This window comes from Sphaeramia orbicularis, chromosome 11 (genome assembly GCF_902148855.1).
Source record: "Sphaeramia orbicularis chromosome 11, fSphaOr1.1, whole genome shotgun sequence".
Classification (NCBI taxonomy): Eukaryota; Metazoa; Chordata; class Actinopteri; order Kurtiformes; family Apogonidae; genus Sphaeramia; species Sphaeramia orbicularis.
In genome coordinates this window covers 41,445,793-41,460,002 of record NC_043967.1, presented here as the reverse complement: position 1 = coordinate 41,460,002, position 14,210 = coordinate 41,445,793, and the positions used below count along the sequence as shown (strand labels likewise).

The 14,210-nt window shown below is 35.3% G+C and overlaps 1 protein-coding gene across 1 annotated transcript in view; it reads left to right on the top strand.

Annotated features, from left to right (window-relative positions):
- Positions 1 to 34: 34 nt before the first annotated feature.
- pkhd1l1.2 (PKHD1 like 1, tandem duplicate 2) overlaps positions 35 to 14,210 on the top strand; it is a 79,715-nt gene continuing 65,539 nt past the window's right edge. The window contains exons 1-7 of the mRNA XM_030147007.1: positions 35 to 203; positions 1,818 to 2,000; positions 2,046 to 2,066; positions 3,556 to 3,705; positions 5,119 to 5,293; positions 7,546 to 7,702; positions 11,294 to 11,450. Of these exons, the coding sequence (XP_030002867.1) occupies positions 35 to 203; positions 1,818 to 2,000; positions 2,046 to 2,066; positions 3,556 to 3,705; positions 5,119 to 5,293; positions 7,546 to 7,702; positions 11,294 to 11,450 (1,012 nt within the window). The remainder of the gene's footprint in view (positions 204 to 1,817; positions 2,001 to 2,045; positions 2,067 to 3,555; positions 3,706 to 5,118; positions 5,294 to 7,545; positions 7,703 to 11,293; positions 11,451 to 14,210) is intronic.

Here is a 14,210-nt window from a genome sequence, read left to right as displayed (position 1 = left end):
AGGAAATGGCTTTGCTCCAGGAAACACAAGCGTAATGGTCGGTGGGCAACCCTGCAGGATTCAGGAGGTGACGTCCAGTTGGGTTCGATGCCTGACACCTCCAAACAGCGAGGGCGTGGTCACCGTCAACGCCCAGGTCTTCTCTGTCTTACCCTCCTCTGAACTTCAACTACTCAGCAGCTCATACTCCAGTCGTCAGCTCCGTCAGCCCCTCCACTGGTAATCATGCTCCTCTACATCCTGTACGCGGCAGAGTACAGCTAGAAAATGAGCAAAGTCATCGTAAAGAGAACAGGAGAATTTCACTTTTAAGACAAGATTTGTACAACATGTGAAATATCTCATCTATGATGCACTGCTGTGAATTAAACTACTGGTTTAATCCAGTTTATAAAGTAGTTAAAATGAGCTCAACATTGAACAAGTACAGACATAACATGCATGATGTACATTAATGCTGCAGTAAAATGAATCATATATATGATGTAAAATAACCCAAGATGTTGTAAACAGACTATAAACAAGTACCTGAATGAAAAAAAAAGATTTATAAAGAAAAGCAAATGTAATATGTCAATATTATTTACATTCAGTATATGCATTTATTTATTTGCCTTTGCAATAAAAAACAATTCTACCATTGTAAAGGGGTGGTATTCCATGGAAAAAGTATGATATTATATTTTCTAATGTCAAAGTAGTACCATGCATAATCTTTGGAACACAAGTTGGGTGTATATTATTCGATTTTTTTTATTTATTTTATTTTACCTTTATTTAACCAGGAAAACCTCTTTGAGATTAAAATCTCTTTTTCAAGAGTGTCCTGGCCCAGACGGGCAGCAGTACATTAAATAGTTACAGACACAGACTTTCACACATAAAATGAATACATAAAAAACACATAGTCAAGTCAAACCTTCCAAAGTCAACTTTGCAAAAAAAAAAGTGCCATAATGTAATAATAATAATATATAATAATAATAATAATAATAATAATAATAATAACAAGAAAAGCACTCGAGAGCGCAGACTCCGCCAAGGACAGATCTGCCCACCCCCCCCCCCCCCCATGTTGTTTGTTTGTATGTTAGCAGATAACTCAAAAAGTTATGGATGTATTTCATGACATTTTCAGGAAATGTTGATAGTGGCCAAGGACGAAATGATTTAAATTTCGGTGGTGATCAGGGTGGGGTGGTCACAGGGGGGCCCCACTGATCGGCCCTGGCGTGAGGTCTGCACTGTCTTTTCTAGAAAAGCACTCGGAGAGCGCAGACCTCCGCCAGGGCCGATCAGTGGGGCTCCCCTGTGGGACCCCCCCCCCCTGATGGGGCAAAGCAAAGCGATCACAATAACCTCCTGGTGGAGTAATAACAATAATAATAGTGGATTAGAGTTATATAGCACTTTCTATGAACGCATACTCAAAGCGTATAAAGTGGATCCATTATTCATTCACTATACCGTAATCTCATAAATAACCCCTTCACCACATAATGTAGTGGATTATTGTAGAATCTTTAGTGTTCTAACAGCAGCCGCATTCCGTTGGCTCTAGTTTTGGAGTATTTTCTCTTTTTCACTGTAGCTTTAGTATGTTGGTATCTGTAATGATCCTAATACTTTGTACAAACCTCACATTTCAGTAAGAAATGTAACTCACTGTTATAAAATGGGACTGTCCTTCTGTTACTACAGCGATACAGTATAAGTAAACAACCGCCGTTGTCTGACTCAGCGTATGTTACACCCATCTCATCTTGTGTAACCTTCACCTCATCCTCCGTCTCTGTGTGTGTGTTTTTTGCCCACAGGGCCGAAGCCGTTCTTCATCACCAGTGACCGTTTCAGGATTGGCACCGACCCACAGGCTCGTCTCCATCACCATAACCATGAGCCCTGCACGTCTCCTCAGTCAGTGGACACGCAGGTCCAGTGTACTGTAGGAGAAAACCCAGGAGGGACGTACCCAGTCATGCTTCAGCACCAGGTCAAAGGTACGCCCAGTCCAGTGTTGATTTCACCTATGAGCTGACTCTCAGCGGTGGCACAGCCCAATGAGGGTAAGCAAGTGCAAAGTCAAAGCTGAAATAAACTGTTGTACCTGTGTTTACCTGTTCTTACTCTACCGGGTGTATCAGAAAAAGCAGACTCAACATAAAACCAAAAGCAAAGACATTTTGAAAATCTGGTCATATGTGTTTATTGACCATATATTGATTGACACCAGTGTCCTGGGTCAGTTTTTACGCTAAAGTTGAACAATGCAATTTGAATTCTGCAAAATAAAAGACTTCTGCACACAGAAGTGTAAGGGTTAATATGAGATCTGTCACCATGGAGGATGGATGACAAGTTCCATTGGTCTTTTACTTGCCTACAGGAACCAGGAAAAAAATAATTACATGTTAACCCCTTGTCTTTGATACATTTATTGTCTATTTGGACCCTAATAGTTCATAAAATTTGAATTTCAACCCTCCAGGTGCTGCAAAGCTACTTTATATTCATTTTGGATTTCTACGACCTGTTTTAATTCCTTTTTTGTTTGTTTCGTCTATAACTAGTTACGTCACGACATTTGCACATATAAGGTCAAGACTTCGCGAACATTTCTCGAGTACGACAATAATTGTTTATCAGCAGTGTGGTTGTAGTAAAAACCTGAAAATATTGCCAAATTCGAGCCAATTACCTAAATGTTCAGTTGTTGGTTGTATTAACAAACACAAAGCGCTGTCAACAACCTGGAGGGGCGGGGGGCGTGAAGTGGCTCATTTGCATTTAAAGGGCCAGCCTTCAAAACGACCTTTCTGGTGTCATTACTCAGTATAGGGTTGAAGATGGACCTGTGGAGTGAAATTAAGTGAAGAATTCAGACCCAAGCAGAGCATTTACAGTTTATGTAGACCACAGGGAAATTTTGAAAAATGCACTAATTCCATTAAAAAAAAAAAAAATCACTCCTTTAATACTTATCCTTGTATAAATTTCAGAGCAAAATATTATATTAGATTTGTCTTTGGGTTTGAGTCTTTTTCAGATATCTCCAAAACTGTTTGTGATAAACTGAGGGATGATTTTAGGGATGGATAAAATTCCTCCCCCATCTTAAACAAAATAAATTCTTTAAAACAGTCCTGGATTACCTAGAAATAGCATTGTAACAAAGCTGCAAATAGGTCTGTTGTTATGAGCTCAGGAAACTAAATATTGAGATGGCGTCACATGACAGTGATGATACAAACATGATGATCTTAGATGATATGATGCATTTTTGTGGATTCGATTACCACCAGTTTATGAAGTAGAACAAATGAGCTCAACCTTGAACACCCTACAGCCATTTCAGCAGTAAATTGAATCCAAAAAATAAAAATAGAATGACACACTGCTTTATTTTCCACAGACGCATAAATGCTAAATACATTTGCAAACCAAAATCTTCTCTATCTAATACTTGACAATAAAACACCCAGGATGCATATTTTTTTTTGAATATTCATATTATTGTGCAGTTTAATGTTTTTTTTTCTTTCTAATATGTTTCAGGTAGTTTTGGTGGTGGTGCTCTTCTGTCCATCCAGGGTTCTGGTTTTGACCCGTACCACTCCACTGTGCTTATCTGTGACGAGGAATGTGAAGTCGACAGAGAAATGTCAACATCAACCCATCTGTACTGCATGTCTCCGATGAACAGCGGTATGTTTTCTAGATCCTTTACAAAATATATACATGTATATTTATGTACTGCAGGAACACTAGGCTGTATGTTTAGTAAAGAATGGCTATTTTGACTGCGTTGAGAATTAAAAACTTTTTAATGATCAGAGGACAGCGGATACAACAGTTTGTTACAAGTGTTTGACATATTTATTTGATTATTCCATATAATAAGTATAATAACAATTAAAATCAGTTTAATCGTTGTGAACTGTAGAAGCATGAAAGGAGATTTTGTTGGTTTATTTTGAAGTGATAGTTAAATTGCAATTTCAAATGTATACTTCTGCTTTAATTTCAGAATGGCAAAATTACTTTATTTATAAAGTAGTGGATTGTTAAGTGGATTAGTAAAAAAAAAAAATGATATGGATGGATGGTAGGATGAGATGAATGGATTGATGAACGAACGGATGGATAGATGAATGAGGATGGATCTGGCTGGATGAATAGATGGATGAATAGGTGGATGAATAGATGGATGAATAGGTAGATGAATAGATGGATAGATGAATGTGTGTATGGATGGATAGATGAACGGATGGATGGATGGACGGATGATAGATGAATGAGTGTATGGATGGATGGATGAATAGATGGATGAATAGATGGATAGATGAATGAGTGTATGGATGGATGGATGGATGAACAGATGGATGGATGAATGAGTTTATGGATGGAGTGGATGGATGGAGAATAGATGGATGAATAGATGGATAGATGAATGAGTGTATGGATGGATGGATGGATGAATAGGTGGATGAATAGATAGATAGATGAATGAGTGGATGGATGGATGGATGAACGGATGGATGGATGAATGGATGGATGGATGGATGAACAGATGGATAGATGAATGAGTGTATGGATGGATGGATGGATGGTTGAATAGATCGATGAATAGATGGATAGATGAAAGAGTGAATGGGTGGATGGATGGATGAATGTATGGATGGATGAGTGTATGGGTGGATGAACGGATGGATGGATGGATGGATGGATGGATAATACTAAAAATCCCCTATGAATCATGTATTAATAATGGCTTGATTTTACACATTACCTCTGATGCTGAATACACACAAAAACAGAATGTCAGTCATATGAATATAAATAAATACTGTATTATATTTATTATGGAAAGTCGCTGGTGAAGTTTAGGTATTTTTTCATCCATTTGTCGTCGGTTGTGACTCAGCAGTCCTGTCGAACTTGAACTTTAAATGCACTAATGAAGACACTGAGGAATGCTGTCAAGTGTTTGTCTGTGAAGTAAATGACAGACAGACAATAGAGATAGGACAGGGGTGATGGATGACGGCACATTTTAGTCTGGTTAGAGACTCTGTGAACATGTTTGTTTTGTGTCTGTCTGTCTGTCTCTCCTATTAGGTAACACATCCGAGGTCAGTTGCACAGTTGCCGTCTTTAACCCTCTGGATGCTGTCAACGTATCCGATGGCTTCACCTACAAATCCCAGCTCACTCCTGTGATCACTGGGGTTTCTCCACGCAGAGGAGGCACCGCTGGAGGCACCCGGCTCACCATCAGCGGCTCCGGTTTCAGGTAAAAACCTCCGCAGATGACTCAGTGCACGGCCACTCCCTGATTACGGACCATTGGTAAAGAATTAACTGCCTCAACTTGCATAATACAATCGCCTTTTACAGTGTCATCTATCTTATCTTTTTGTTTTTGTTTTTACCTCTGGCACTCAGTAATTTCCAGATTGAATTGATATTTTTGACAGTTTTATTTAAAGACGCAGGAGGCAGAGATTTAGCGGGAGGTGTAGGTGGAGGTGGGTGGGGTGATGTCTCAAATTCAAGTACGCATCTTTTTTCCGCAGCCCTATCCCTGTCTAACCCCTGGCCTTATAAATACATAACACTGGGTTACAAAAAAATGTTTTTTGCAAGTTGTCTAGGTTTTTTTCAACTGAATTCGGACCCATTTTGCACCGCTAAATCCAAAAATGACATCTGTTTTTCTCAATCAGGTCAGGTGTTTTTTGCTAATTTGATTTTTTTTGTTTTTTTTAATTCACTTTTTATGACATTCTATATCAATTTTGACAAAGATATTCATTTTAAATGTCATCAACATTACAGGGTGGGGAAGCAAAATTTACAATATTTTGAGGCAGGGATTGAAAGACAGTGTATGACCAATTAGTTATTGAAAGTCATGAGAATTCATTTGCCGCAAGAAATTGACATCATAGAAATGTTTTTATTCTATGTGTCCTCCTTCTTTCTCAATAACTGCCTTCACACACTTCCTGAAACTTGCGCAAGTGTTCCTCAAATATTGGGGTGACAACTTCTCCCATTCTTCTTTAACAGTATCTTCCAGACTTTCTCGTTATAGTTTTGCTCATAGTCATTCTCTTCTTTCCATTATAAACAGTCTTTATGGACACTCCAACTATTTTTGAAATCTCCTTTGGTGTGACGAGTGCATTCAGCAATCTCACACTCTTTGACGTTGTTTTCCTGATTACTCATATGGGCAAAAGTTTGTGAAAAGGTATGGATAATAGTGTTAGGTATGATTATGACATCATTATATGTTTGGTTTCAAAACAAACTGACGTAGTGCCTGCTGAGAAAAACAACTAAATGTTCATTGTAAATTTGCTTGCCGATATATGTATGTATTAAACTAATTTTAGGTAACATCACATATCTCCTGTCATGGAATTAACACATCATGCCTAATTTTATTGTGATGCCCCATTGGATGTATTCTCAAATGCAACAAGGCTTTCAAAATGTAAACACTGTCTGTGCAAAGAATACATACTTCAACTTAAGTTGTGGAAAAAATGCCATATTTATTTATTTTCTCTCCCTCCCTCCATGAGTCTATTACAGTGTGGCAACTCTACTGTACAATTTTGAAAACTGCACATTTCTTTCAGCTACAAACAATGCTTCATTTACGCGTCGGTAAATGCCGGTGAAATCAAGGCATTATTTTATCGGTTTTAATGATAGGCAAAAAAAACGATAACGATATTCACCCATATTACATTTTTATGCCGATAATATCGGTGGGCTGATATTATCGGACATCCCTAATTTTAACCTACTTTATCTACATGTTGTGACCAAAAATATTGTATAATAAATTGAAAAATTATTCTATTTATTAAAATATTTATGTATTCATTTATTTTGAGCATGCAAAGAAACAAAATAAAGCAAAACAAAGCAAAATAAGACAAAAACAAAATAACATTTAAATGGACAGAATCTATCTTCAAGTACATGCAGGTCTGAATTTTGCATGGTCAAAAAGGAGTAGGAAGAAGTATAAAGTTATTTAATCCTACCCCTCAAGTCCTTTTACACCTTTATCACTAACTTAATACAAGAGTCAAAATATTTTTTTCCTAATTTTAGCATTTAATTATCTGTAAATAAATAAATAATTAAATAATTAAATAATAATAATAATAATAATAATAATAATAATAATAATAATAATAATAATAATAATAATAAGTTTTAAAAAAACACATAACTGTTTTGGAGCTTCAAAAAGTAAACATAGGTTGCAATTCTGAACATATAAATGTAAAATTGAATAGTTGTCAAATTAAAACTCTCATATTTCCAGTTCAGAGAGAGTTTCAATTCTGCGCTTTCAAGTTGCAGCAGCTTTTTTGTTGCGGCACATGGTCTTTTCACACTGGAGGGTTAATAATCTCAAGCCTATTTTCCATTACTTGATGTTTTTATCCAGTTGAGTTGAATTTTCAGTCTCTCAGTACCCGTTTGTTCTCCGTGTTCACTCGCTTTTCCTTCTCTCAGCACAAACATGAACGAAGTCAACGTAACCATCGCCGGATCTGTGTGTGACGTCCAGTCCGCCAACGAGACACAAATCATCTGTGTGACGAACGCCCAGCGCCAGACCCAGGACACCAAAGTCAGAGTCAGCATCGGAAACAGAGGCATCGCCAAAATGGTGAGATTAGTCATTTATTTAATCATTTAAAACCAACACCTCTGTATCTGCAGGTGAAATGATGTAAAATCTACCTACTAGGATTCGGTTCTATTCAACTTATTGCTAAAAATAGTCATTAATATGTAGATTTTGTAATGAAAAGTTGATTTATAAAGACCATGAGTTTGTCGATTAATGTTCAATATCGACCACTTCTCATTCACTTTATATTTACACCTTTAAACCTTATGTTCTGAGGGAAAACTATCATAACAAACACAAGTATTCTGATATCCTCCTGAGACCCAGGACCCAGCAATGCATTTTTATCCTCTGTAGGGGACAAAAGTTTGACAGTTTTACTTAACCTCCTAAACCCAGGAAATGTCAGCAAAGTAGCAGCTTTTTTTTTGTTTTTTTTATTAAATAAGTGCCTATATTGGAAACATCATGATTCAACAGTTTATTCAGATACAGTTTTTTAAATGTTTATGGAATGTCCTTTGTGGTGGACAGTTTTCTTTTCTGTTTTTTTTGTATAAAGTTGTGAAACTCTTGTCCATAAATGTGGACAGAAAACCCACAGCTTCCCAGCCAGGGTCCCATGTGGGTTTGTCCGCAGTTTCCATGGTGACCCCACATGTGTTTGCCCATATCAGAATCAGAATCAGAGACCTGAATATATCATATTATTGACTTCTTCACACTACTTTATCCCACAATATTTATCTTTCATGTCGTTTGCACTACTTCTCATATTATTTGCATAACTTAACCCTTTCATGCACGAATTATGAGAACCTTAGTCAAGATTTTTTTTTTCAGTGTTTAGCCATGAAAAAAACAATGCGATCGAGTTTTTTTTTTTTTTCCTATGGAGTTACAAAATATCCATGCATTTAATTTTTTGAAGTAAAGAAACGTGTTTAAAACCCAATATCAGAAAGTGATATGAAAACAATGAAATAAAAACATTTTTAATGCTGCTAATCTGATGTCTTCTCACATTTTAACATATTCTAATGCTAGTAATACTCACTTCATGGAGATAATATGCAAAAAAAAACCCTTCTTGTCAAACAAATAACAACTGATTTACACTCAAACATGTTACTGCAGATCAGGTTTATCAAGAACAGCAAAGTTACAGTAATGATCTGAATTTCAGTGTATGGGATGGTGCATAAGCGTCCACTGTGTTGGCTGATGTGGAACTAAAACAACAAAACCCATCAATATACAAGAGAACAGCTGGAGAAGAACTGTCCACTCCAGTGGACAGTGCATGAAAGGGTTAAATTCTATGTTTTACAAATATCTTAGTTTGCAATACTTTTTATTTTTTTAATGTAAATAACGGTGCCTTTTACTGATATTTGTTGTTGTTTTACTGATATTTTTTGCCGGTCTGTAAATTCTTGCACTGAAATGGAGAGCTTTACCTCAGTTTCGCTGTACATGGTACAATGACAATAAAGAGATTCTGATTCTAATTTTGATTCTGATTCCGATATGGGCAAACACACGTGGGGCCACCATGGAAACTTCAGACAAACCCACATGGGACCCTTATATGCAGCCCAATTGTAACCCTTCTGGGGCCCACATGGACATGCTGGATGGGTGGGTCTTAGGAGGTTAGCAAACGCTGTCCATTGCAAAGGATATTCCATTAAAAAAATTAATAATAAAATTAAAAATGATTTTAAAAATGAATCTGAAAAAACTGTTGCTTTATGCAGTTTCCAATCAAGACAATTGTTTAATGTAAAAAAAAAGCTAAAATTTTCACTTTCTTGGGTCTCAGAAGAATATTAACCCTTTCATGCATAGTGGTCACTACAGTGGACAGTTACTCTACAGCACAGGTGTCAAACATGGGGGGCCAAATCCGGCCCGCCAAAGGGTCCAGTCCGGCCCTTGGGATGAATTTGTGAAATGCAAAAATGACACTAAAATATTACCAATCCTTTTAGTTCAGGTTCCACATTCAGAACAATTCAATCTCAAATGGGCAGGACCAATAAAATACTATCATAATAACATAAAAATAATGATAACTCCAATTTTTTTTTCTTTGTAAATGTAAATGTTTTCATGTATTTACACTGAAACAAAGTATAATTTTGCAAAAAATGTGAATAACCTGAACAAATATGAACAACCTGAAACGTCTTAAGGGAAGTAAGTGTAATTTTAACAAATTTCTGTCTGTTATTAAATGTTTTGTGTGTTTGTAGATCCACTGTGATCTGTAAGTTATAATGTACATGTGGAAATGATAAACTGAGACAAAATATTGTTAAAATTACATTTATTTTTTTAGTTTGTTCATGTTATTCACATTGTTTGAAAGGATAGTTTGTAGATTTAAACCTTTTCGTAATGTAAATTTACTTTTTTCGCTCTTAAACATAGAGAAAAGTTTGGAGTTGACATTATTTATATATTATGTTATTATTTTACTGGTTCAGCCCACTTCAGCTCAAATTTAGCTGAATATGGCCCCTGAACTAAAATGAGTTTGACACCCCTGCTCTACAGCTTTAATCTTCTATATTCATGGGTTTTGTTGTTTTAGTTCCATATCAACCAACACAGTGGACACTTCTGCATCATCTCATAAACTGCAATTCATACCATTACTGTAACTTTGCTGTTCTTGATTGGTTCTTGGGTGGAAATCAATTGTTAATATTTATTTTTTGCATATTATCTCCATGAAGTGAGTAATAACTAGTATTAGAATATGTTAAAATGTGAGAAAACATCAGATTAGCTGCATTAAACGTGGTTTCATTTCACTGTTTTCATATCACTTTATGATATTGGGTTTTAAATACATGTTTCTTTGCTTCAAGAATAAAATTCATGGTGTAGCTGAGTGGACATTTTTGTAACTCCATGAAAAACAGGTTGATTTTTTAAAAAAAAATCAATCACATTGTTTTTTTTTTTTTTTGTTTTTTGTTTTTTTTTCATGCCTAAAGAGGAATAAAAACACTCAGGAAAAAAATCTTGATTAAGGTTCTCATAATTCTTGCATGAAAGGGTTAAATACTTTTACTGGGAAAAAAAAGTCAATGCAAAGACAGGGTTTTTTTTTGTTTTTGATTTGCAATTTATTTATTATCCAGTCTGAAGAATGCAAACATTACGTAAAATTATATACTATTGATCATAACATAAACTATTTTTCTATCAGGAGGACCACCACATAAGAGATACAAATTAAAAAACATGAAACCCAAATGACAACTAAGTGTTCTCAAAACTCTGCCTATTATAACACATTACAGTAGGATACATGCTTTGTTATTGTAATGTTTACATGCAGAGGTATTTCACACAGAAACTAGAACTGAAAAGATGCGGTTTATATTATAGATGGATTTTTAAAACCGTTTTTCTCCATAAAAGAGACTTCAATTTCATCTCAAAGTAGCTACGTAGTCATAAATAAACCAGAGGATTTAATACATGTAGATGACACATTAACATGAAAATCCATTTGATTCAAATCATGCGATGATCCTGAAGATTCACAGCTGAAATGATACGCTTGCATGCACTGATTTCTTCATATTTGTCCTTTTTTTTTCTCTTTAGGATGATGCAGATTTCTCCTACGTTGACGTGTGGTCGTCCAGGTTCACATGGGGGGGTCTGGATCCACCAGGGGAGGGCATGTTTGCCGTCATCACTAAAGGCCAGACCATCCTGCTGGACACTGACACCGCTGTATTAAAAATGCTCCTCATTCAAGGTACAAACAGGGATTATTTCCTTTTGCTTTTACTTTTTACAAAATATTTATACACCAGCCCATTAAGGTTTTATAGGAAAGAATGTTGTTTGTTTTCATGCACAAACATAAGTTGGTCAGAGAACAATCTGATACTCAAAGTGATTTTTGGAGGCAAGATCCTGTGAATTTCAACTATAAAAGGAATAACAGCCAGACAACTCCAAAATATACAAACATTTCTAATCATCAGATTTTCATTCAGATTTTTTTTTTTTTAATTAACTTTTTATTTAGATTTTTGCATAATATAAAACAGAACAAAACATCTGGGACAAGACATAAATAAAAAATAAAATAAAATAAAATAAATAAATTACACCACATAGTATTATTATTGTTACAGATATTATACTACATCTATAGATACATTGCCAAGTATCGAAATATTCATACATTTGTATACTTATGCACACATCTATATAAATACAAAACACCTCATGTCAGGGCTTATAGGAGCAATTCTCGTCAACAACCCAAAAAGTTTAATTATACAAATAGTCTTCGACCATGTGCCATCTCCGCTTAAAAAGATCTATTTTCATTTGTAATGATGCGGTCATTCTTTCCATAGTGTACACTCGTTTCAGTCTTTGTTTCCATTCTATTACCGTTGGTGATTTGACACTCTTCCAATTTACTGTTACTATTTTTTTTAGCAATCAGTAGTAAAATATGTAAAATATATCTCTGCTCTGCATTAAAATCATTGACCGGTATGACTCCAAGTAAATAGAACAAAACATTTGAAGGGACTTCTCTTTTTACAATTCTTTCAATTTCTTCTTTGATATTTTTCTAGTATATAAACAGATTTTTTTTTTTTTTTTAAGGAGAAGAACAGTTACCACTGTTAACCCTTAGAGGTCTGAGCCTGTTTTGGCTGTTTTTAAATACTCCTTATTTTGTATATATCACATAAAAAATGTTTGCCATACTGTCGTGTAAAATTTACTGCCACAAGTGGGAGACATCTTTTGGTCCCTTTGACGCTCTTCCACTCTGTACTCTGGCACATTGAATTTATGTACTCCGTAATATATGTAGTGGAGTTTTGTCAAGTAAATGCACACAGTCAAGTCAAAGTCGGAGATCGAGCAGAATTGGAGCCGTATAAAGTGTTTATTCATACAGAAAATAAACATTGAGTTGATATCTGCAGAAACAACTGACTTTTTTCGCTCTAGGAGACCATTTTGCGCAAAAATAGGTGGGGTTTTAATAATAGACCTTCCCTTTTTACCATATTTAGAACATTATTCTAGTCGCCTTAGAGCCGCCTTTTTGGCTTTGTACATGATAGAGTCAAATTTTTTCTGGTCTCTATCTAGATTGGACAGCATACATACATATGCAGCTATTTCCCAGTATTAATTTATCATATATAAGTATGTAACTTTATCCTAGAATATGTAAATTATTTCCCAGAATGTCCAAAATTTCCACTCACATGCATTTTTCGTCCGCCACGTTTTGAAAACTTTCCATGGGCGCTCTTGTCTTTTTGTAGTGGTTCTCCCAGTAAAAAAAAAATCAGCTACTCTGGTACAATCTTCACAGATTAAATACTTTTGAATACAAATTGAATACTTTTAATTAAAATACTGGTTTCTGACACCACAATACCCTCTCTTTTAAGTTCACCTTTCTGATTGACTAATTCATTTTTTTTTTACTTTAACCTTTTTATCAATGTACTGGGTCCAAAAATCATCAAAATCATCTAATAGGGTTGGAAAAAATATACTATTTAGTACAATAAAAATCAAAAACATGCTCAGTGAACTGTTTTTGGACTTGAAAAAGTCAAACATAGGTTGCGAATATGAAAATATAAAGGTAGAATTTAATATTTTTGTACTGTTAAATATTATATCAATCATATCTTTGGTTTTGCATTGATTAATTAATTAATTAATTAATTAATTAATTAATTAATTAATTTGACAGGGGCAATGCAGTCAAACATAGTTACAAGTTTGCAGCTGAAATGATGCATAAACTAGAAGCACTTGGAGAGCGCCGACCTCCGCCAAGGCAGATCAGTGCCCCAGATTTGGATGAAAATTTCAGGAAATGTTGATACTGGCACAAGGAACAAATGATTAAATTTGATCTGATCTGCCTTGGCGGAGGTCTGCGCTGTCTTTTCTAGAAAAGCGCTCGTAGAGCACAGACCTCCGCCAAGGCAGATCAGATCAAATTTAATCATTTGTTCCTTGTGCCAGTATCAACATTTCCTGAAATTTTCATCCAAATCCATCCATAACTTTTTGAGTTATCTTGCACACAAACAGACAGACAAACGAACACCGACAAAAACATAACCTCCTTGGCAGTAATAAGTCATAAATAAACCAGAGGATTTAATACATGTAAATGAGGCATTAACATGAAAATCAAATTGACTGAAATCATGAGATGATCATGAAGTTTCACAGCTGAAATTATTTGCTTGCATGCGCTGATGTCTTGATCTTTGTCCTTTTCTTTAGAATAATGCAGATTTCTCCTACACTGACTACATACAGAGTTTATAGCTAGTGCTAATTCTCAACTCCAGTCCCTGGTTGTGCTCTTCCACAACATTGCAGTACAATATAAAATATGCATCATTTAACACAATCATACCATGCATAAAAATATAAGATATATATAACATATACATGATCTATCAATATCACACATCTGCACTTTAGAGTGAGATTGACAGCATCATGT